The sequence below is a fragment of the Thalassophryne amazonica genome, chromosome 4, assembly GCF_902500255.1.
Source record: "Thalassophryne amazonica chromosome 4, fThaAma1.1, whole genome shotgun sequence".
NCBI lineage: Eukaryota > Metazoa > Chordata > Actinopteri > Batrachoidiformes > Batrachoididae > Thalassophryne > Thalassophryne amazonica.
The window spans coordinates 56932090-56958280 of record NC_047106.1 but is presented as its reverse complement, the minus strand read 5'-3'; the positions used below and the strand labels follow the sequence as shown (position 1 = coordinate 56958280).

The following is a 26191-nucleotide window of genomic DNA, read 5'->3' as shown; positions in this document are numbered from 1 at the left end:
TTTTCTTTCTTTCTTTTTTCTTCTTTCTTGCTTTCTTGCTTTCTTCCAATGCCAATACTTGTTTTTAATTTTGATTATTTATTCGTCAGGTTTTTCATTTATTTTCTTTATTTCTTAATTTTTTCTTGTAAATGTTTATTTTTGGGGCGGGTTTATTGTTTCTGTTCTTTCAGATTTTCTTGTGACAATTTATTTTTGGGTGGTATTTGTGTTCAAATATGTTAGTTTTTTGCATTATTTTGCAATTTTTTGGTTTACTATTTTGCAGTTTCCTTTTTTCTTTCTTGTGGACAGTATTTTAATTTTGTGTATATTTTGGATTCTGGTTTTTGTGTGCCACTTTTATTTTGCTCTACTTTTTAGTGTTTTTCTTTTGTTGTTTGTTGTATTTTTCATTCTTTCTATATTTCTTGTCACAGTTTGTTTTTTTTTTTGTTGTTGTTGTTGTTTGGTTTATTTTGTATTTTTCTTTTGTTATAATTTTTTTTAAATTCATGGTTTCTTTCTTTTTTCCTTCTTTCATAACCCTGTTTTATGCTTGGTAGATTTTTGTGGTTTCTTTCATATTCTTTTTTCTTTTTTGTTACAATTAATTAAACTTTTTGGTTTATGTATTATGCAGTTTCTTTCTTTTTTCTTTCTTTGTGGACACTATTTTATCCATCCATCCATCCATCCATTTTCTTCCACTTATCCGGAGTCGGGTCACGGGGGCAGCAGCTCAAGCAAAGCCGCCCAGACCTCCCAATCCACAAACCACCTCCCCCAGCTCCTCCGGGGGAACCCCAAGGCGTTCCCAAGCCAGCCAAGAGATGTAGTCCCTCCAGCATGTCCTGGGTCTTCCCCGGGGCCTCCTCCAATGGGACGTTGCCCGGAACAACCTCTCCAGCGAGGCGTCCAGGGGGCATCCGGAAAAGATGCCCGAGCCACCCTCAACTGACTCCTTTCAATGTGGAGGAGCAGCGGTTCCACTCCGAGCTCCTCCCGAGTGTCCGAGCTCCTCACCCTGTCTCTAAGGGAGTGCCCAGCCACCCTGCGGAGGAAACTCATCTCGGCCACTTGTACTCGCGATCTCGTCTTCTTTCGGTCATGAGCCAAATCTCATGACCATAGGTGAGGATCGGAACGTAGATCCATCGGTAAATCGAGAGCTCTGCCCCCCAACTCAGCTCTCTCTTCACCACGACTGTCCGATACAGCGACCGCATCACTGCAGATGCTGCACCGATCCGTCTATCGATCTCACGCTCCATCCGTCCCTCACTCGTGAACAAGACCCAGTGATACTTAAACTCCTCCACTTGAGGCAAGGGCACTCCACCGACCTGAAGAGGGCCAATCACCTTTTTCCGGTCGAGAACCATGGCCTCGGATTTGGAGGTGCTGATTTTCATCCCGGACGCTTCACACTCGGCTGCAAACTGCCCAGTGCACGCTGAAGGTCCTGATTTGACAAAGCCAACAGAACCACATCATCTGCAAACAGCAGAGACGAGATTCTGTGGTTCCCAAACCAGACCCCCTCTACACCCTGGCTGCACCTAGAAATTCTGTCCATAAAAATAATGAACAGAACCGGTGACAAAGTGCAGCCCTGGCGGAGGGCCAACGTGCACTGGAAACAGATTTGACTTACTACCCGGCAATGGCGAACCAAGCTCCTGCTGCAGTCGTACAGGACCGGATAGCCCTTAGCAAAGGACCCTGGACCCCATACTCCCGGAGCACCCCCCACAGGGTGCCCCGAGGGACCACGGTCGAAGGCCTTCTCCAGATCCACAAAACACATGTGGACTGGTTGGGCGAACTCCCATGAACCCTTGAGCACCCCGATGGCGCGTGTAGAGCTGGTCCAGTGTGCCGTGACCAGGACGAAAACCACACTGCTCCTCCTGAATCCGAGGTTCCACCATCGGTTCGAATTCTCCTCTCCAGTACTCTGGAATAGACCTTACCGGGGAGGCTGAGGAGTGTGATCACCCTATAGTTGGAACACACCCTCCAGTCCACCTTCTTAAACAGAAGGACCACCACCCCGGTCTGCCAATCCAGAGGCACTGTCCCTGATCGCCACGCGATGTTGCAGACGTGTCAGCCAAGACAGTCCCACAACATCCAGAGACTTAAGGTACTCAGGACGGATTTCATCCACCCTGGGAGCCTTGCCACTAAGGAGCTTTCTAACCACCTCGGTGACTTCGGCCAGGGTAAGGGATGAGTCCGCCTCTGAGTCCCCAGTCTCTGCTTCCTCTTCGGAAGACGTGACAATGGGATTGAGGAGATCCTCTAAGTATTCCTTCCACCGCCCGACAACATCCCCAGTCAGGGTCAACAGCTCCCCACCCGCACCATAAACAGTGCTGGTGGAGAGCTGCTTACGCCTCCTGAGGCGTCGGACGGTTTGCCAGAATCTCCTCGAGGCCAACCGATAGTCCTCCTCCATGGCCTCCCCAAACTCCTCCCAGACCCGAGTTTTTGCCTCTGCGACCGCACGGGCTGCGACACACTTGGCCTGCCGGTACCTGTCAGCTGCCTCCGAGGTCCCACCTACCAACAAAGATAAGTAGGACTCCTTCTTCAGCTTGACGGCATCCCTTACTTCCAATGTCCACCACCGGGTTCGGGGATTGCCACCGCGACAGGCACCAGAGACCTTGTGACCACAGCTATGAGCAGCCGCATCGACAATGGAGGTGGAGAACATGGTCCAACAGTGAGAGACCTGTCCCTGACCTGAAGGCGTAGGGACGCGACCCTCTCGTTCACTGGAGTGAACTCCAACACATGGCGACTGAGCTGGGGAGCAATAAGCAATGCGACCCTAGCTCTCCGCCTCTCCCCGTGGGCAACGCCAGAAAAATTAAGCGTCCAGCCCCTCTCCAGGAGTTGGGTACCAGAGACCTGTTTCTTTTTTTGTGCCATTATTTTTGATTGCTTTACTTAGTTTTTCTTTCTTTTTTGTTATTTTTTCTCAACTTGTATTTGTTTGTTTTGTTCATTGTATTTACCTTTCTTGTCACAAATTATTTTTTTGTTCTGTTCTGTTTTTTTTTTGTCTGTCTCTCTTTCTGCCACAATTTTTTTTTATGTATTTGTGGTTTGTTTCTCTTTTCTTTCTTGATCCATACTTTTATGTTTGGAAGATCTTGTGATTTCTTTCATTTTTTGCTGTCATTCTTTTTGTTCTTTCTTGTCTTTCATGTCACAATTTATTTTTTGGGTGCTTTGCTTTTTAGTTTGTTGTTTCTTTCTTCTTCCCGGAGTAGTTTAAATACAATTTGTATTTCTTTAAATTCTCCATGTACTTTTGACTGCACAGGAATAAAATAGTCTCACTGACCTCTTGCGTCCAGCACAGCCGTACATTTAGTTCCTCATCTTTTTCCAGAAAGACCAATGAGAACATAGATTGATTCTTTGCAGGAAATGAACATTGTTTCAACAGAGGTTAGTAGAAAATTAGATTAGAGAAAGAACCTAAGGATTTCATATTTATTTTACTGACGTAGCCGGCCTGAGAGTGTAGAAGTACAGGGGAAGTTGTCATGCTGCTATTGTTCAGTCCTCTTATTTGATCAGTTCAATGATGATGAGAAATCAAGCTTCAATAATACACACACACACACACAAACTAAACAAAAGCAAAATACCCAAAAAACAACCCTTTGCACATCATACACACACCACTATGCAAACATTAGGCACTGGAAACCCCCCTGCCCGTAAGTGCAAAAATTTTCCACAAATAATTGTTTTTGTTTGTTTGTTTGTTTGTTTGTTTTTTTAGCAATGAACAAAAGAAAGAAAGTAAACAGAAAAAAAACATAAATCTCTTAAAACACAATCATTAGCTGAAACAAACAGGGGTGCAGGATGAGTAAATTTGTGTGAGCTGTCACACAAATGCATATCACACAATGCTGCAGCTGAAGACACTCACTCACACATCTACAATCGCTTACTCCAAATAAGGATCCCAGGGGCCTGAAGACAGTTTAATGTACAAAAACCAAAGCATATAAAAATCAGCCTGAGGTTTTCCATGTAAATGAGTAAATAAGTAAAATAGAACCTTCAAGTGTAATTTAATTATCAGAACTGATCAGACTCAGAAGAAACCAATGTGCACCTGTTACACCTACAGTCCAGACACGTGGTCAAACAATGTATTCATGGAAGGCCTCCGGACAAAAACACAAATCAAGGCTGACAGACTCACTAGTACATGAAAACATGAACAAATGTGCAGAAAAATGTATTAGAACTGTGACTGAGTCAAATGTCTCAAAGAAGGGCAGAGATACAATAAAAACTAAGTGGTGGCCATATTGTAATGGACAAATGAGATGATCTCTGTACATCAATGGTAATAGTTTCAAATAATAGAACACAACACACCCGAAAACCCAAGTTTAGAACTTTAAATCAGTCAAATATCTCAACTGAGGGTTGACATATGGTAATATATGTTTTATGGTTGATTGGTGTCAATATAGCTTTTTTTTTTCTTGCTTGTTTGTTTTTTGTTTTTGTTTTTTTTTTGTTTGGTTTTTTTGCCTTAAATACTTAAAATTCAGCATGACATATGGCAGATTTGGATTCAGCACACCCATATTATGTTGAAAAACAGTGTATGCCAAAGTTTTAACATGAAATCTCTATGGTTTTCACATTATGCCAAAATCCGAATTGTCTGTTATTGAAAGTTAGCACCACTCTTGTCAGTGCAACTGAAACTGTCCTTCAGTTTCATTCTGATTGACGAACTTCAATCAAATGTTTATTTTCTGATTTTGAATGATTTTGATTTTTAATAGATTTGCTGCTGCATTTCAACAAATGTATTTTTAAGAATTTGGTCAGAATTAGTAAAGCATTGTACAGGATTTTTCTGTCACACATTACCATCAGGTAGGAATGACATTAATCAAAGCTCATTTGGCAACATAACACAATTAGGGAACCTTGTTGTGTCTGATGATGTATCAGACGTTCATGCTGGGATATATGGTTGAAAATATTGCTTTACCCGCGATTACGGATATTTTCGACCGTATATAGCAGCATGAACATCCGACACATCATCAGACACAAGGGGTTATTCCCATTCTAAGCCAATTCCATCGTTTGCACAGTTTATTTTTCTGTAGGTAATTTGGTCGGCGAGGGTAGGCTTACTGTGAAGCAACAAGCCGTCTCTCCAACAGCGGTCAGGGCAGGGAGTAATCCATCAAATGTGAAAATCCATCAAACGTGAAATGGTAATTCTGTATCAGAATCCATATCAATACTGTCGTACGGTAGCTTAGATTCACCCATTTCGGTGGCGGCATGCGACTTTCTCTCACTCTGCACTAAAAGGGCTAACAGTTAGCAGACCATGCAGGCGGTGTTCTGACGAATTGTGAGCCTTGAAGGTTCTGCATCCAAACAATACTGCGCATGCACTGTTGTGTGCGCATGCGCTGTTGCAATGTGGAGTGCAGGAATGACATCTCGTCAGAACACCGTGAGGCATGGAGTAACACATCTTTGGCCACCGGTCAAATATTTTGTTCCATTTCACAGATAGTATATACCTGATTATGCCACCACGATTAATCAAGCAGATTTGTGGAAAAAAATGTAATTGGATTGGAATATCAATTATACACTAAAATCTTAAAAACTGTCTTTTTCATCAAAAAATAAAATACAAAAATAAAAATTCAAGGGCTCCTGGAAGAGATGGAATTCCGATAGAAAGTACTGTAATGAAATCCACTGAAGACCTGGGGTTAGTTTATTGAGATGTTTGGGTGCAACACTCCTGTTAAACTCCTCACTGTAGAGATGGAAGAACTGATGTTTTCAAAGCAATGTGTGTTCACACCAAACAGTTTTTTACTGAAACTGAAGTCAGCCTATCTTGGCAGATGTAAACCTGTCAAAACCCCCAAATAGTAGATGTATTAATCGCCATCACCACCAGCAAGGAGCATATGTTTGTTACACGCTGACTTGTGTCATCTCTGTCCCTCACTGGACGTGAACTCATGACCTTGGGCAATGGAAGTAGGAACTCTCACATTACATGACCACTAACATCTGTTTGTTGGTTTTCTTCATTTGTTAGTGGGATGTAAGATCAATAATCCACGTCAAAGGGCAATGCTTATTGTCAAAAGTCAGGAGTGCGTTTAAAGATATGTAATCAGATTAGGGATGGGTATTGATAAGATTTATCTATCGATGCCATTATTGATTCTGCTTATCAATCCGATTCTTTATCGATTCCCTTATCAATATCTCTTGTGAATTTTCTGGGTACTAAAAGTAGGCTTTACAGGTTTTCTATGTCTTAAAGTAAATAAATATGAAATTGGTCACTGGATCATGATCTCTGGACATAAATAAAAATAAACAATCTGTAGTTTTTGTCAAAAGCATTTCATTTCAGACATTTTGGCATGAATGTTTCTCCATACCTCTGAGCTGAGCTCAGCCGGCTGTTGCACGTCAGCACAGGACGTCTCATTTTGGGAGGAAAAAAAACGTTTTGATTGATTGTACTGTTTGTATTACAACATTTGGAAAGAGGTGTCAATTGATTTAAATGGCGTTTCACTTTGAATTTATTAATTCCAACTGGACTCTATCATTCTAACTTGACTTGGCAGAGAGCCGCACAGCATTTGGAGCTGTGTGAACATTCAGGGATGAAAGTGGTGAAAAACAAAAAAAAGGTGTAACCCAAAATTACCCCCCAACACCACCTGCACAAAATGTTTGAATTCTAGAAGCGCTGAAATGCAATCTGGGACTATTCCAGACGATAAACTGGAGTGAGAGCAGCATCCATTTTGGTGAGAATAAAACCCAACTTTCCTTATTCAATTCATTCCAGTAGTATTCTGCTCTTACTAGGATGCAGCATTTTTCTAGTTTGGCAGATAGTTCTGGAGGAAATCACTGAAGAAATGAACAAAACTGAAAATATGTTTGACCGAAACAAATTGTCATTAAACTTAAATAAGACAGGGGTGAAATGGAGGTGTAACAGTCACTAGGTGTGAACACAGGAAACAGTTATTTATTTCTATTTATTTATTTATTTATGTTCATTGTTAGTTGGTTTTATCTTTCTGTTGTTTTTAATCAGGTTTTGTCTCTTTCTCTAAAATTGTATTGTAGCATTATTAGTTATTATTACTATTATTGTTGTTGCTATTATTAATATATAAACAAAAATAAATTTAAAAAATATTACAATTTGTAATACATTGACTCTTTTACGACAACAAATGCTTAATTATTATACAGAAAACATTGTGGTCTAGGACCACAATGTAAATAAGCATCCGTATTGGAAGCTTTCTTGTGTTATCCTTGGCAGTATTTTTATGTATTCTTATCTAATTTTATTGCTGATTAAAATCAAATCAAACAAATGCACACAAACGTGCTGACAGCTGCAACAGCTTATGCTAACTAACTATGAAAATGCCATAGAACAAGCTAACGTGTTAGCATTGGTCCCATTTTTAAAGTTATAAAATACATCTGTCAACTGTTTCAGAAGACCATAACGGGTTGGTTTAACATAAAAAAGGTAAATATTACTCACAGACATATGTTCTTTAGGAATTAGGGGGGAAAATTAAGATAAAGTGAAATAAAACAATGATTCAACGAAGCAGTAGATCGAAGCACTGCTTCAATCTGCAAATCACTGCTTTGATTGGTTCAAGGTTCAAAGCAAAGCCGCGCTGCAGAAAAGTTGATTACAGACCTGCTGCAGGGTCTGTAATCAATGTAGAAAAATGATAATTTTTTCTGACAAACACCCCCCAAAACAATTGCCACTCTGAAGAACTGATAAGGGAATCATTAAGCAAAAAAGTTATTGATGTCGGTGGATCGAATCATTTCTTACCGATACCCATCCCTAATCAAGATCAGCTGGATGGCTGAAATGGAAATTACAAATCCAGTGCATTTTTCTCAGGTTTTCTGTGTGAATAGTGTGGACTCTGGGTTGGTTTCTGATTTGGGATTTTTTTAAATGTACAGAGGTTGCGGCAACTTTGCAGAGGAAGATACTCCATGGAGTTACAACAATCAAGGATGAGAATTTTCCACGGATCTGTGGATTTCAGAGTTTTTCTGGGTTTCTGGGCCATTTCTGAGATCAATGTAAATCCGGTGAGGAAAAACTTTGGGTGGGTGGTGCAGCGTGGGTCATCCATGCAAGTTGAATCTTTTCTCATATGCATGGGAACAATAATAATGCTGCCGAAATTGCAAGCTAAAACGTGCAACATCATTGGTTACTTTTTCTACAACTGCAAACTTTTAGCTCTGCAATATTGAAAGTCACTGAAAGTACCTGGGTGTGGACATTTTGAATTTCTGCAACACTCTGTGAATTTGTCCACAAGGTTGAGCTCCCCAGTAAAGCCCTCTGCACAGCTATGTTCAGATTTCACCAACAAAACCTTGGAAGAACACTGCAAAGACGAAGAAACGTCATCAAATTTATATTAAAGGGACTGATCTTCCCAGGTCCGAGCGTGGAAGAGGCACAGCGAGCCCCAAAAGCCCACAGCACTCGTACCGCTCAGCAACGCAACATCCAGTATTCAGGTGTGTGTCCAATAATTATATTTATGCAATTAAAATGTGTTTACAATCACTGAAATTTTAAATGTGGTGCAGTAACTGTAAACATACTGAAGTGAAATTTGGGACTGCAAAACAAGCATTTTGTATATGGATTTTTGTCAAAATTTGTTTCCATGTACTGTTTATTTCATCATATAAAACCGTAAAACGTACAAAAAATATATATTATCTATTTTATGGCTTTATTTTGACATGAAATATGCTTTTTCTGAAAAATGTGACCCAGTGGAGAAAAACAAACAGACCCTTCTTCTTCATGCTTATTGTTACATTCCTGCCACCTGCTGCATCAGTCCATTATAGCAGTACTAAATACTCTCGATGAGTCCAGTGTCTTTCAAGTATTTAAAATGCCAGCACTTCCCCCTCTCACTTGACCTACAGAAACTTATTTCAGGCATTACAATTGATTTCTTTCAGTTTTTACTCTTTAATAGATAAACCATTAAAAATGACAAAATATATTTTGCCTGCATGCCAAAATCGGCCTGCATCTATTTTATTTTTATTTTGGTGAATTCATAGACTGCAGTACAGTTTGTGGACAGGATGTGTGCTTTTAATTCAATTTAATCTAATTTCAATTTATTAATTTATATAGCGCTATCTCACGACATAGTTGCCCCAAAGCGCTTCACATAACACACAATTTATGACAACACAGTCATTTAAAATCAAAATTTAAAATCAAAAGGGCACAATAAAAAGGTAAAACACAGTAGAAATAAAAAGAAATTACAAAACCAAACATAAAAACAGGATAGATTAATGATAAGACAGTCTAAAAAAGTGGGTCTTCAGTCTTGATTTAAAAGTCTACACCTTGTCAGACTGCCTGCCTAATAACTGCAGGTAGAGTATTCCAAAGAGTAGGGCCACGGTAAGAGAAGGTTCTATACCCCACAGACTTTTTATTCACCCTTGGAACCTTTTAATGTTACTATGCTGTATGTACCTGTGTGGTTTTCCTGCTGACTGACATAAGCAGTGGTGGGCACAGCTAACCAAAAATTTAGCTTTGATAACAGCTAATCAGCTAACTGATATTTTTATAAAGCTAAGCCGATTAAACCACCCAAAATTTATCGGAAGTTACAGCTGACTGATAACCGATAACTTTCAAAACTGAGTTTTAACACCACAATCACAAACTCAAACAATTAATCACCACTTCTCTCTTTGTGCCCCTTGCTGGAAGCTCCTGTTTACTACATATTTTACTCTACCGCAGCAAAAGGAGCCTGACCACCAGGTGGTCACAAAAAAATCCCCAAAACATTATTCCTTAACCGCATACAGCTGTTCCGCCGTGAGGCAGAGGTATTGAAAATAAGCAGTTTTTGACTTATGGTTTTGAATTATAAATCAAATTATTCTGTATAGAATAACTACATTAATGACAATTCTGTCATTTGTACAAAGTTAAAATATAACACATATCTTTTAATTTTAAATGATGCACTAATTCTGAAGTTTTTGTAACAAACACACAGAGATGCCAAAGGGATTATCGGTAAAATAGCCTCCACTAACACTGGTTGGTTGACTCATTCATTCTATGTAAAAACAAACACTTTAAAGTGACGGTGGTGTTCGTTTTGATATACAGTAGTATTCAGAAGGGTGTTCACAATAATAGTAGCATCTGTTGTTGACGCTACCAAACTCAAAACTGTTATGTTCAACTGCTGTTTTTAGCAATCCTGTGAATCACTAAACTAGTATTTAGTTGTATAACCACAGTTTTTCATGATTTCTTCACATCTTGCGAGGCATTAATTTTGTTGGTTTGGAACCAAGATTTTGCTCATTTACTAGTGTGCTTGGGGTCATTGTCTTGTTGAAACACCCATTTCAAGGGCATGTCCTCTTCAGCATAAGGCAACATGACCTCTTCAAGTATTATGACATATCCAAACTGATCCATGATACCTGGTATGCGATATATAGGCCCAACACCATAGTAGGAGAAACATGCCTATATCATGATGCTTGCAACACCATGCTTCACTGTCTTCACTGTGAACTGTGGGCTTGAATTCAGAGTTTGGGGGTCGTCACAAACTGTCTGCGGCCCTTGGACCCAAAAAGAACAATTTTACTCTCATCAGTCCACAAAATATTCCTCCATTTCTCTTTAGGCCAGTTGATGTGTTCTTTGGCAAATTGTAACCTCTTCTGTACATGTCTTTTATTTAACAGAGGGACTTTGCGGGGATTCTTGCAACTAATTAGCTTCACACAGGGCGTCTTCTAACTGTCACAGCACTTACAGGTAACTCCAGACTGTCTTTGATCATCCTGGAGCTGATCAATGGGTGAGCCTTTGCCATTCTGGTTATTTTTCTATCTATACTCAACAAAAATATAAACGCAACACTTTTGGTTTTGCTCCCATTTTGTATGAGATGAACTCAAAGATCTAAAACTTTTTCCACATACACGATATCACCATTTCCCTCAAATATTGTTCACAAACCAGTCTAAATCTGTGATAGTGAGCACTTCTCCTTTGCTGAGATAATCCATCCCACCTCACAGGTGTGCCATATCAGGATGCTGATTAGACACCATGATTAGTGTACAGGTGTGCCTTAGACTGCCCACAATAAAAGGCCACTTTGAAAGGTGCAGTTTTGTTTTATTGTGGGGGGGATACCAGTCAGTATCTGGTGTGACCACCATTTGCCTCATGCAGTGCAACACATCTCCTTCGCATCATCCGTGAAGAGAACACCTCTCCAACGTGCCAAACGCCAGCGAATGTGAGCGTTTGCCCACGCAAGTCGGTTACGACGACGAACTGGAGTCAGGTCGAGACCCCGATGAGGACGACGAGCATGCAGATGAGCTTCCCTGAGACGGTTTCTGACAATTTGTGCAGAAATTCTTTGGTTATGCAAACCGATTGTTCCAGCAGATGTCCGAGTGGCTGGTCTCAGACGATCTTGGAGGTGAACATGCTGGATGTGGAGGTCCTGGGCTGGTGTGGTTACACGTGGTCTGCGGTTGTGAGGCTGGCTGGATGTACTGCCAAATTCTCTGAAACGACTTTGGAGACGGCTTAAGGTAGAGACATGAACATTCAATACACGAGCAACAGCTCTGGTTGACATTCCTGCTGTCAGCATGCCAACTGCACGCTCCCTCAAATCTTGCAACATCTGTGGCATGTGCTGTGTGATAAACTGCACCTTTCAGAGTGGCCTTTTATTGTGGACAGTCTAAGGCACACCTGTGCACTAATCATGGTGTCTAATCAGCATCTTGGTATGGCACACTTGTGAGGTGGGATGGATTGTCTCAGCAAAGGAGAAGTGCTCACTATCACAGATTTAGACTGGTTTGTGAACAATATTTGAGAGAAATGGTGATATTGTGTATGTGGAAAAAGTTTTAGATCTTTGAGTTCATCTGTATTTTGATGGTTGTTTTCTGTTTTCTTCCACGCGTCTCTGTTTTGTTTTTTTGTTGTTGTTGTCCATTTTAAAGTATTGGAGATCATTGTAGATGAACAGCCTATAATTTTTTGCACCTGCGTATACGTTTTCTCCTCTCCAATCAACTTTTTAATCAAACTACGCTGTTCTTCTGAACATGTCTTGAACGTCCCATTTTCCTCAGGCTTTTAAAGAGAAAAGCATGTTCAACAGGTACTGGCTTCATCCTTACATAGGGAACACCTGATTCACACCTGTTTGTTCCACAACAATTGATGAACTCACTGACCGAATGCCACACTACTATTATTGTGAAACACCGCCTTTTCTACTTTTTTTTTACTAATAGCCCAATTTCATAGCCTTAAGAGTGTGCATATCATGAATGCTTGGTCTTGTTGGATTTGTGAGAATCTACTGAATCTACTGGTACCTTGTTTCCCATGTAACAATAAGAATATACTCAAAACCTGGATGATCTTTTTAGTCACATAGCACTGCTATTATTATGAACACTACTGTAAATGTGCTTTTGTAAAATATGCCATTTTTTCATATGTAAAAAAAAGCCATTTGCAAAAGCCAAAAGTCAAGTTATGATTAGACAACCATCTGATATAACCTGATTATACTGCCATGAACACTACTGGCCCACTGGATGGCAGTAGAGACAAGTGAAACTTGCCAAAACAACTACAGTGGTCCCTCGTTTAATCGCAGGAGTTACGTTCTAAAAATAACCCACGATAAGCGAAATCCGCAAAGTAGTTTCGCAGCATTCTATTGGTTCAGAATGCTGCAGCCAGACTTTTGACACGAAGCAGAAAGTTTGACCACATTACACCCATTTTGGTGTCTCTTCACTGGCTTCCTGTCCCAGTAAGATCAGATTTTAAGGTTCTGCTACTAACCTATAAAATGATTCATGGACTGGCCCTCCCTACCTAGCTGACCTAATTAAACCTTACGTACAGGCCCGGGCTTTACGTTCTCAGGGTGCAGGACTACTTTGTGTCCCTAAGATGAATAAGAAGTCTGCGGGTCACAGAGCTTTCTCTTATCGTGCCCCTTTTCTGTGGAATGATCTCCCTGCGTCAATAAAACAATCAGATTCTGTGGAGACTTTCAAGTCCAGACTTAAGACGCACTTATTTTCCCTTGCATATGGCTAGCATACTGGTGCAGTTTTGTTTTACGCTTTTTACTCTTAATTCATGTTATTAATAATTGAAGTGGGCCCGCGGCCTCAACTTCACCTAAATTCTGGGTCTTTTGGTGAAGCTAGGGCTAGCGGCCGGCGATCACCTTAGTATTTCTTCTGTTTTTCTTGTTGATTAATGCTTGGCAAAATTATACAGTATTTTTGTCTTTCTGATGCCTGATTCTGTTTTTTTCTCTGTTAAGGTGCAGCTCCATCCAGAGATGGGAGTGTGTTTTGTGTTGGCGATCCTCCTGTCCTGTGCACCAAACAGCAATTCTTGTATATTCGTCCTTGAATTGTCTGTGAACTTATTTCTGTAATCTATGTTTGTAGCATGGCCCAAGCAGAGGGTCACCCCTTTGAGTCTGGTCTGCTTGAGGTTTCTTCCTCAGAGGGAGTTTTTCCCTTACCACTGTTGCTCTGGGGGTTGGTAAGGTTAGACCTTACTGTGTGAAGCGCCTTGAGGCAACTCTGTTGTGATTTGGCGCTATACGAGGTCTGTTAGAAAAGTATCAGACCTTTTATTTTTTTTCAAAACCATATGGATTTGAATCACGTGTGATTGCATCAGCCAAGCTTGAACCTTCGTGCGCATGCATGAGTTTTTTCACGCCTGTCGGTTGCGTCATTCTCCTGTGAGCAGGCTTTGTGTGAGCACTGGTCCACCCCTCTCATCGTTTTTTTTAATTGCGAATAAATGGTCTGAACGATTTGGAGCTTTGCTGCAATCAATTTTTTTCCAGAAACTGTGAGAGACCTCCAGGTGGACACCGTTCGGAAAATTAATATGGCTTTCAGGGCCGATTTTGTGGGGATTACACAGATTAAGGAGTGTTACTGCCACTTTAAGGACGGCACACAACTGCTGAGAGCGTGCCACCTCCGTGTTGGTCTCACAGGAGGCTCTCAGGTGGATTTCAGATGGCTGTCGGTTGCTTTTCAGTCGTGTGATTATCTGAGAAATGAGCATGAGCTGGACATGCCCCAACATGTCCTTGTGAGGCTTCCTCACGGCGTTGCTTTGCGCCATGCGGCATCACCGCGACGTGCGGAATTCCGCTCCTCTTTCCATGACAAAAACTCCTGTAACAGTGGAATGTGCCATTCATTTCTAAACTGGACGCTGTTTTGATCTGGTATGTCGTCTGACTAGCACAGGAATTGTGAAAAGACGTGGCTATCAGCACTTTTCGGCACATTGAGACAGACGTGCGGAGGAGTTCGGCGCGTCGCGGTGGAGCCGCATGGCGCAAAGCAACGCCGTGATGAAGCCTCACAGGACATGTTGAGGCATGTCCAGCTCATGCTCAATTTCTCAGATAATCACACGACTGAAAAGCATCCGACAGCCATCTGAAATCCACCTGAAAGCCGGAGGTGGTTTTGTGCCGCGTAATGAACGGCTCCGTGGCACGTCCCTTTGCTTTTCTTTCCATGAAAAAAACTCCTGTAACAGTGGAATGTGCCGAAAAAATACTGATGTCCACGTTTGCTGCCTTTTTGTGAAAGTCAGACGACTTCCCGGATCAACAAAGCCTTCACGTTGGAAATGATCTGGTTGTTTCAGCGGGGTGTGAGCCTGTCGATCGGCGCTCGGAGCGCAGCGCGCTCTCAGCAGTTGTGGGCCGTCCTTAAAGCGGCAGTAACACTCCTTAATCTGTGTAATCCCCACAAAATCGTCCCTGAAAGCCATATTAATTTTCCGAATGGTGTCCACCTGGAGGTCTCTCACAGTTTCTGGAAAAAAAATTGATGCAGCAAAGCTCCAAATCGTTCAGACATTTATTCGCAATAAAAAACGACGAGAGGGGTGGACCAGTGCTCACACAAAGCCTGCTCACAGGTGAATGACGCAACCAACATGCGTGAAAAAACTCACGCATGCGCGCGGAGGTTCAAGCTTGGCTGACACGTGATTCAAATCCATATAGTTTTTGAAAAAAATAAAAAGGTCAGATACTTTTCTAACAGACCTCGTATAAGGAAATAAATTGAAATTGAAAATAGTCAGTGCTATTTTTTTGCAATTATTATAGATGTTTTAAGGGTGCAAAACCTCTCACTACACACTTTATACACTTTTCCTCAAACGGCATTAACATTTTTCTTACTTTTCTCTCCTGTGTAAACACTCTCTTTTTTTCTTCTGGGTGAGAAGATTGTAAACAGACACACACAGAACACATGCCATGCTCTCCCTTAGCTCAACTGCCTCCCGAGGTACGGATGCGGGACTCGCAAAGAATCCAAGTCCTCTCTTGGTGGCCACGGAGCTCTGCGGCTGCGGTCAACATCCGCATCAAAACAGCAAGCGTAGTCTCTGGACCTGTTGCCTCTGGATGACTTGGGGAATATTGCTGGCTGGTTAGTAGCGTGTCCAAGGAGAAATGGTCTCATTTTGTTTGTCTTCTGTGACCCAGTTCTCCTCTGATTGCAGAGGATAGAGTGGTTTCTCCTGAAACCAGCTCTTCTCTGTTTGTAGAGGATAGAACTGTATGTCTACTACAAAACATTTAACAAGTAGGCTTTAAAATCTTTTATTAAATGTTAAAGCTTTATTCACTAAGCATGCAATAATATGTTAGCGGTCTAAACATTATCGGACTAAAATTTATCAGAATATAATTGATCCGATGATGGTTTTAAAGTTATCTGAAAAAGCTAATCCAATAATGAAAATGTTAGCTTTGATAATTAGCGGTTAGCGGATTAGCGGAACTATGCCCACCACTGGGCATAAGTAGTCGGGCTGCATACTCATATGGTGTGATTTAGGAATTTATTATGGGGCAGTTATTTTTAAGCATACATTTCACATATAAATATTACACTATGTAACACAATTTTTGTTCCTGGCTTCTAAGTGTTATTATTTCAACTGCTTATGTCTAAAGTCTATGGAAAAATGACTACATTCAGCACAAACTTTGATTTTATTTTTTTAATTTCTAGATAGTTCTAAAAGTTTCTTGAAATTTCTAGATAATTCTGGAAACTTCTAGAAAATTCTGGACAGTTCTAGCAGTTCAAGAATATTCTAGAAGACTAGTCAGTAGTAGTGAAGGCGAATCGAGAATATTCTTGAAAACAGACAAATTTCAAAATATCATTGTCCTGATCACAGAAGCAAAGTTTCTGTGGAATAACCGCTATTTTCTATTTATTTAAGGCATAACAGGTTAGGAAAACACACTGTGTACCCAGGAACAAAACAAAAATAAAAATTTGTTACATAATGTTATGTACTAATAACGTACTAATGTACTGTTTTATTCCACAAATTTTGTTTTGATAGGTTTTCATCTCTTTAAATAATATACACATACTTGCATGAAGTTTCAGTATATTTCAGAGCTCATTGCAGGTTAAGGAAAGACACTTAAAGAATAGTTTTGGCAAGTTCAGTTATATCTGTCCAATGCTATGGCATTTATAGTAAGTACATGTGCTACAGCACTAGACAGGTATCACTGAAAGAAGGTCTACAGAAACAGATTCTTTTATTACAGTCAGGTTTCATCATAACCCAACATACAAAAAATACAAAATGGAAATGTATAAAATTAGGTCTCTCTCGTGGCCCCGAAAATGCCTCTAAAATGCTCAAAACCTGTAGGCCCCCACCAGGACAGCGCCCCTGGCCCCTGCTGGGGGCCAAGGCGATCCCCGGGCCCCCGCTTTTTTTTTCTTTGCCTATTCTCATCCTTGAGCAATAGCTGAGCTATATAGCAAAAAATCTAATGACAGTCTTTTTTTCATCTGGGTCACGGTGGCAGTAGACCAAGCAACTCGGCACACACTTTCTAATGCTTGGTCAAGTCCTCTAGCTGTTCCTGGGGGCATTCCCAAGCAAGTCACTTCCTCCTTCCCTGTGACAGCTTGGGACTCTGGCAAGGACGGTCACATTCCTCCTTTCTGCTCTCTATCTCTGCTCCGACCTTCAAAGTCCAGCTTCACCAGACTGTGATCAAATTATGATTTGGATTAACTATGGAATTGATCAGCTGTTCTCTCAACACCATTGACACCATTTGTTTTCGACAAGGAGATCAGAGTTTGGGGACCCTGCGTGCCCTGATGGAACCTACCCAGCGGGCTTTGCTCTCGATGCCTGAGAGAATGGAGTGTGACATGCGGCTCCACTCTCTGTGGAAGACATTGAGGATTCATTCGTATTCGCTTTTATGGTGGGAGGTTTGGTGCTGATTGGTTTGTGTGCTGCCCTGACTCACAGGAATATTACCAAGACGGCTGCTTCCAGAATTTTGTTCCCTCATCAGTCCGTCATAATTAATGAGTTGGGCAATGCTGCGTAATCTCAGACTGCGTGAACTCTTGAACTCAAACGCAAAATGGATTCAATCTCGGAGCAAATCACTGCATTGCAAAGGAATGTACTGCTGAGGACCAGAGAATATTCTTCATAAATTTGGACTCTCGACGGTCAGAGGTGCAGAAAATAGAATTCTGTATCTCTCCACCAAACATCAACATGGCAGCCTTATCGGCTCCTGAAGGCCAAATTCCCTGCTTTTCCCCCAGAAGGATCTACAGCCTTGGTGAAGGAATTCGGCCCCTCTTCTCATCCCCCCCCCGCCAGCCTGCTGTTGCCTAGCAACATCAGACTTTACACACACACACACACACACACGGACAGAAACGGTCAGACTTTACACACAAATGGACAGAAATTGACAGAAATTTAACTCATCTGCACACGACGCATGTCTCCCTCCCTCCATCCCTATTACCCCCCGTGTCTCTCCACTCCCCCCACCCTGGCTTCCTCCTTGCCACCTCGAAGGCAGCGCGGTTTTTACTGCTGCAGCCTTCAACCCCCAGGCTGGGCGGCGCGGGCCCCTCCTGCTGCGGCCTTCACCCACTTTGCCTCAATTTGGAAGACGGACTACTTCAAGTTCAGTGCACATAAACAATGTCAAATGTATATGTGTTGTCTTTAATTTTGATGTTGCCATTATTATGGTAAACAAGTAATAATTGTGGATTAATTGCTGTATCTTGTCTGAGGTAATTGGAGTGTAAACGTAATTGCCCTTTTTTGGGATCAATAAAGTTGTCTGAAGTCTGAAGTCCTCCTAGTTGAACATGCCTGGATGACCTCGCTCGCGAGACGACCAGGCGACTCACCACAAGACCCAACCACGTCAGCTGGCTGCTTTTGATGCAAAGGAGCAGCTCTCCTCAGAGCCGCTCTCGAATAGCCGAGCTTCTCACCCTGTCCGGGAGTGTAAGCTTAGATATCCAGCAGAGGAATGTCATTTTTGCCACTTTTATCTGCGACCTTGTTCTTTCAGTCAAAGTTCATGACCATAGGTGAGGATAGGAGTGTAAATCAACTGGTAAATCAAGAGTCTTGCTTTCTGGCTCAGCTCCTTCATGACCACAACAGTCCGGTATATCTTCCATAAAACATGAGATGCAGCCCCAATCCATCCATCAATGTCATGCTCCAACTTACCCCACGCATGAACAAGACCCCAAGACTCTTGAACTCTTTCACTTGGGGCAATAACTCTCCCTGGAGCCAGAGTGGACAATCCACCCTTTTCTGACAGAGGGCTATGGCCTCAGATTCAGTGCTGATTATCATCCCAGTTGCTTCACACTCTGTCTCAAACCTGTCCAAAGGAATATCAGACATCACTGTCTGAGGATGCCAAGAGACCCACATCATCTGCAAAAAGCAGAGATGCGACTCTGAGTGACTCTTATGAAAACACCTCCATTGGAAGCCTTAAGGACAAGTTGGAACATGCCCTGCTGTTAAACAATTTCTCAGATACTCACTCAACTGAAAGCCACCAAAAGCCACCTGGATTTACAAATGGATATCAACACTGAGGTGTTTTTCCTATGGCGGGCGAGCCGACGCGCCAATCGGTCTGCACGTCTTTCATTAAAAAAATCTCCTTTAACAGTGGAATGTCCAGATAAACTGCTGATTCTGACCTCTTCTGAAACTTCTCTGTTCTCTCACGACGTCCTGGGTCAACAGAGGCTTAAATTTGGAGGTTTTCAGCTTGAAACAGGATGACGACGTCGCCTCGGAGCGCTGCGCGACGTCCTGCTCCGTGGGAAGTCCTTAAAGTGATAGTAACATTCCAAAATCTCTCATCAAACCGTTAAATTTTCACCGAAAACCAGCTGAATTTCTCGAATGGTGTCCACTCGGATGTGCCTCACAGTTTTTGAAAACATTTTGATGAAGCACAGCACCAGTCTCTCAGCAACTTCTCAGACAAAGGAATTCTGAAGAGGGGGCTGGACCACTCCTCCCACAAGGCGTGCTCACAGGCGAATGACGCAACCGACAGGCGTGGAAAAACTCACGCATGCGCACGAAGGTTCAAGCTTGGCTGACATAAAAACATATGAATCAAATCCATATAGTTTTTTAACAAAATAAAATGGTCGGTTTCTTTTCTAATAGACCTTGTATATGAGCTCCACTGGTTGCACTTATTTCTTGCCAGATTGATGCGCCTTATGCCTTCTCTCTCAGCTCTGTTTCTGTGATTCCTTGTCCTGCCAGCCTCATCATGTTTTTTGATCACCTGCCTGTTTACCCGACTACTTCTTTGCCTGATGATTTTTGTAGTGTTGCTTCTCTTGGACTGCCTTACCATGTACCGACCCCAGCTAAGTACTTCAGTAAAACCGTTTAATCTACAGAGCTTTGTGGTTGAATCATGCATTTGTGTTCAGCTATTCCTGTCCACCATGCCTGATATTTGTGACTTTGTGACTTTTTTCCTTCATTCAGCTATCGCCGTGTGCTGTGTGACCGGGCCCTTAGTTGTGTAAAGTGCCTTGGGGCAGCTTTATTGTGATTTGGCACTATATAAATGAAATAAATTGAAAAATAAATTGAAATTGAAATTAAAATTGAAATACCCACTTATTCAAATCAAGAGTCATGGGGGAGATGGAGCCTATCCAAGTAGTCACTATGTGAGAGGTGGGGTACACCCTGGACAGGCTGCCAATTAGGGCACATATAGACAGATAAAGGCATCCACACCAATGTTTAATTTAAAGACTCCAGTTTACCTGACCTGCATGTCTTTTTAAGTGGGAGGCTAACCCATGGAACATGGAGAGAACATGCAGACTCCTCAGAGAAAGGACCAGGTGGAAGGAATCAGATCCATAAATATTAAGTACAAAAAATGTTCAAAGCATACTGTTATTGGCATAAATTTTTATCACCATACGTACGTTGTCATAATGGTTTTATCGCCTATGACTAGTTATAATTGCTTTCATGTTTAGTTGTTTGTAACTTAACATCTTCACATCTATTTTGACTCCACCAACATGCTGATTGCTTAAGCTGAAACTGTATGAGATGATCATCCTATTACATTTTGACTAACATTGTGATTTACAGGACATGATCAATTATCTGTAATTATATCAGTGCTTTCAGCCTCCTCACCGTGTTGAGAGAATATTACTTCCCTTTGGGGGTTTTGAACATGGATACATGCTTGTGGTAGAGATCAACGTAATTTAGGCAGTAATGTCTTAACTTGGTCTAGAAATAGGACAGAGCGTGTACTCATCTGTCATGCGGTTTGTTTTGCCTGACAGCTGATTCCGGATGAGACAACAGCGTTTTTCGGGATAACATAACGGTTACTGTTCCCGCTTTGTCATGTTCATGTTAGAAAGTATTGATGAAGATCTTGTTCCCATGAATGAAAACAGAAGCTTGTTGTTTTCAGAAATAATGAATAAGTGAAGAGAAGATCATGCTTCACATGAAACTACTGCAAATTTCATGTGATCTTTTGTGTCTCTTCTGGATGTTAAGCGGCTGCGAGCATCTTAATCATGTACATTTGTTGCAATGGTTAAAAAGGCAAAAAAAAAAAAAAATAACTAACAAAAAAACAAAACCCTGCGAACACAATGTTTATTTGTAATTCTTAAAATGTAATTAATTGACATGCACAGTTTTAGTTTTAAAAAGCCACTTGGCTCAAATATTAACATCACAATTTTATTAAACCACGTCAAGTCACATTCATTGAATCCACCCTGCATTATATTTTGCTTGTCTCTTTGCATGTGCACCAGTGGATATTATTTATGTCTTATGAAGAACTGTTCATAATTTCACTGTTCAGTATTCAGAAAATACAAATTTACATACGCTGTAATGGAATACTTTGTCTCAGCAACCTCCTGGGGCACAGCACTCTGACTGTCTGTCTGTCTGTTTGTTTGTTTGTTTGTTGTTCTCAAACGTTTACATACCCTGGCAGAATGTTTGCTTTTTTGCCCATTTTTAAGAGAATATGAATGGACAACACAAAACTTTTTTTCAAAATGACAATGAGAACTCCCCAAATGACCCTGATCCAAGTTTACATATTTACAGTAATGTTCAGAATAATAGTAGTGCTATGTGACTAAAAGATTAATCCAGGTTTTGAGTATATTTCTTATTGTTACATGGGAAACAAGGTACCAGTAGATTCAGTAGATTCTCACAAATCCACAAGACCAAGCATTCATGATATGCACACTCTTAAGGCTATGAAATTGGGCTATTAGTAAAAAAAAAAGTAGAGCGGGGGTGTTCACAATAATAGTAGCATCTGCTGTTGACGCTACAAACTCAAAACTATGATGTTCAAACTGCTTTTTTAGCAATCCTGTGAATCACTAAACTAGTATTTAGTTGCATAACCACAGTTTTTCATGATTTCTTCACATCTGCGAGGCATTATTTGTTGGGTTGGAACCAGATTTTGCCTAGTTTACTAGTGTGCTTGGGGTCATTGTCTTGTTGAAACACCCATTTCAAGGGCATGTCCTCTTCAGCATAAGCAACATGACCTCTTCAAGTATTTGACATATCCAAACTGATCCATGATACCTGGTATGCGATATATAGGCCCAACACCATAGTAGGAGAAACATGCCCATATCATGATGCTTGCACCACCATGCTTCACTGTCTTCACTGTGAACTGTGGCTTGAATTCAGAGTTTGGGGGTCATCTCACAAACTGTCTGCAGCCCTTGGACCCAAAAAGAACAATTATACTCTCATCAGTCCGACAAAATAGTTCCTCTATTTCTCTTTAGGCCAGGTGATGTGTTCTTGGCAAATTGTAACCTCTTATGCACATGCCTTTTATTTAACCGAGTGACTTTGCGGGGATTCTTGCAAATAAATTAGCTTCACACAGGCATCTTCTAACTGTCACAGCACTTACAAGTACTCCAGACTGTCATTGATCATCCTGGAGCTGATCAATGGGTGAGCCTTTGCCATTCTGGTTATTCTTATATCCATTTTTGATGGTTGTTTGCCGTTTTTCTTCCACGCGTCTCTGTTTTTTATGTTCATTTTAAAGCATTGGAGATCATTGTAGATGAACAGCCTATAATTTTTTGCAACCTGCATATATGTTTTTCCTCTCTCCAATCAACTTTTTAATCAAACTACGCTGTTCTTCTGAACAGTGTCTTGAATGTCCCATTTTCCTCAGGCTTTCAAGAGAAAGCATGGTTCACCAGGGCTGGATTCATCCTTAAATAGGGGACACCTGATTCACACCTGTTTGTTCCACAAAATTGATGGACTCACTGACTGAATGCCACACTACTATTATTGTGAACACCCCATTTTCTACTTTTTTTTACTAATAGCCCAATTTCATAGCCTTAAGAGTGTGCATATCATGAATGCTTGGTCTTGTTGGATTTGTGAGAATCTACTGAATCTACTGGTACCTTGTTTCCCATGTAACAATAAGAAATATACTCGAAACCTGGATTAATCTTTTTAGTCACATAGCACTACTATTATTCTGAACACTACTGTACATAGGAAAGCCACCAAGACACCCAGTCAACCCAGGATAAGTTATAGGCTTATGTGGCTGTGATTGGAGAAATTGTGCACAGTGCAAGCTTTGCATTTGCATCACGACTCTTAGCTTCATAGTGGAGTAGAGCAGAGAAAGATTTTCTTTCACCAAAACAGATCAAATCCAGGCTTGCATCTCAGATGTACCTTCTGACAATTTGTAGCTAAACTTTCAGGTCTTCTTTTTAAGAAACTCCTCCTCTATACCACTTTATCATGAAGGTGGATAACTGGTGATACAAAATGCAAAGTTTGCACTGTGCACAATTTCTCCAATCACAGCCACGTAAGCCTATAACTTCTTTCTGGGTTTGTTTGGGTGTCTTGGTGGCTTTCCTCATTTTTCTTTTCTTTTCTTTTCCTCACTGTCTACTCCATGGCGATTTACCATAAGTGCCTTATTGTTTGTATTTCTTGTAATTAATGTAAATAAAGTCCAAACATATTCAGTGGCAGCTTTACCATCAGAGAGCCTCGTCACAAAACTACCACAAAAGACTCCAAGCTGTCATTGATGTTAAAGGGGGCAATACACAGTATTAAGAACAGGGGTATGCAACCTTTGATCAGGTTTAATTTGGGTAGTTCTGTCATTTTGAAATTTTAAAAGAAGAAACACAGTTGTTTGACAATAAATGCTTCACCCAATCACTAACCCATGAGTGGAAAAAAAAGGTTTTGTGTTATTCATATTCTCTTAAAAAATGGCCAAAAAAGCAAAAGTTCTGCCAGGGTATGTACACTTTTGAGCACAACTGTATCTATCTATCTGTCTGGCTCAAAAATGTTTCTAGGAAACTGAATGCAAGGTTTTTAATTACTCAACACTGTACATTTTCTTGAAATGTATTTGAAATGCCTGGTTTAATCTGTGTCTGCCTTTTGTTGTGTCTGTGTAATTACTAGGCAAGATTTCAGTCTTTATTTCTGTAGGGACACCAGTTTCTATTTGAAAAATGTGGTATTTTATTCCAATAAACTCTCCCTTCATGTATGTTAGGAGCCACTGTGGTTTCCAGATTATATTTTTGCCTTAAATCACTTGGCAAGCTCTTTTGTATTTGTATTCAGTACCACTGAGGTCAAAGAGCAGAGTTTGGCCTTTCATTACTTTGAGACCTCAGTGTTTGCTTCATTTGGACTTTTGTGTGTGTTCCTGAAATTGCCGAAAAACATGGTTTTGAAGTACGCAGCAATGAACCCCAGAACTTGACCTTAAATTCATCATAGCTCACTCAAGCTTCTATTTGCTCAAATTGATCTTTTTTGCCTGATTATGGATCGTTGTATTGAACTTTGGTTCATGTGTTTCAGTAACAGGCTAAATTAAACTCATATGTGGCATCTGTGGAGTGTTTTGAGGATTTTGCTCTGTGCTTATATTGTAAATGTCTCATTACTGCCTCTGTCTCCTGCAGTGTGTGTGTGGGCTCTGGATGTTACCGTGTCCCAGAGCAGCATCCAGGTGGCCCGTGGCCAAGCAGCCATCTTGCCCTGCTCCTTCACCACCAGCGCTGCCCTTAACAACCTGAACATCATCTGGATGGTGATACCGCTGTCCAATGCCAACCAGCCCAGAACAGGTACTGAATGAGAGATGATGTCAACCAATGAGCAGTCTACATGAAAAGGCCATTCAAAATACTTTCATTTCATAAGAAGTAATGCAAACATCTTTTGTGCTCGGCCCTTGATTGTCATGATGGGAGTGTAAAGTGATAATATGAATTATAGCTGCGGATGTGGATGGTGGTGAAAACTGTATTCTAATGCATGTTTTTTTTTTATAATATATCACTACTGTATATGCATCATACGGATGTCACACTACTTACAGTCGAAACAGGTACAAAATATTTATTCTTAACCTGCTAAGGTGTGTTCAGATACACCGTGAACCAATTTCAGTCCATATGAATGCAAACAGATTCAGTCCAAACTGATGCAACATCACAGCAAAAATTAAAGTGTTAAATTAACACTGATTGTGTTTATATGGGTCCACACTGTGTCAGTGTGGACTCATAGACACTGTCAGTGTGAATTTAACAGTCAGTGTAAATTTGGAACAAGTGATTTTGCTGTGAACGCTTGACAGAACTGCTTTTCAATGAAAATTTTTCATGCTTAACTACAATTTTGGCTCCCGTCTGGAAGAGACGGGATTTACATACATTCTGCAACACAGCAAAATCTCAGTGTTAATTTCAGTTTCATGGTGCTAAAGTTAACATCATGCTTGAATTTTACAAAATTTTGTGGTGTAACGGATCACCCTCATTGCAAAACAGAACGCCTCCGCAGGTTATTTATTCCAACTGTAGTTAGACTGTATAATACCTCAAAATGCTTTTAGGACCATAGTCACCTGCTGATTTGCTCTGTTAACTATCTCTACCGCCAACCTTTTGTGCTTTATTACATGCACAACTGTGCATTTTATCCTGTGCAATAAATTTTTACCATATGTATACATTCTTCACTTATACTCACTTACAGTTGTATGCAAAGGTTTTGGGCACCTCTGATCATTTTCATGATTTTCCTTTATGAATCATTGGTTGTCTGGATCAGAAATTTCAGTTAAATATATCAAATAGACAAACACACTGATATTTGAAAAGTGAAAGCCTGAGCCTGGTTCTGCTGGAGGTTTCTTCCTGTTAAAAGGGAGTTTTTCCTTCCCACTGTAGCCAAGTGCTTGCTCACAGGGGGTCGTTTTGACCGTTGGGTTTTACATAATTATTGTATGGCCTTGCCTTACAATATAAAGCGCCTTGGGGCAACTGTTTGTTGTGATTTGGCGCTATATAAAAAATTGATTGAATTGATTGATTGAAATGAAATCTCTCGTATTTACAGAAAGTGCGCAATAATTATTTAAACAAAATTAGGCAGGTGTATAAATTTGGGCACCCTTGTCATTTTATTGATTTGAATACATTTAGCACTAATTATTGGAACAGTGATTTGGTTTGC

General features: G+C 40.8%; 1 protein-coding gene across 1 annotated transcript in view; it reads left to right on the top strand.

The window, feature by feature from the left end:
* The window catches only part of LOC117508249 (immunoglobulin superfamily member 11-like), a 389150-nt gene that overhangs the window by 273148 nt on the left and 89811 nt on the right, over positions 1–26191 (top strand). Inside the window, 1 exon segment of the mRNA XM_034167921.1 lies at positions 24631–24792. Within this exon segment, the coding sequence (XP_034023812.1) occupies positions 24631–24792 (162 nt within the window).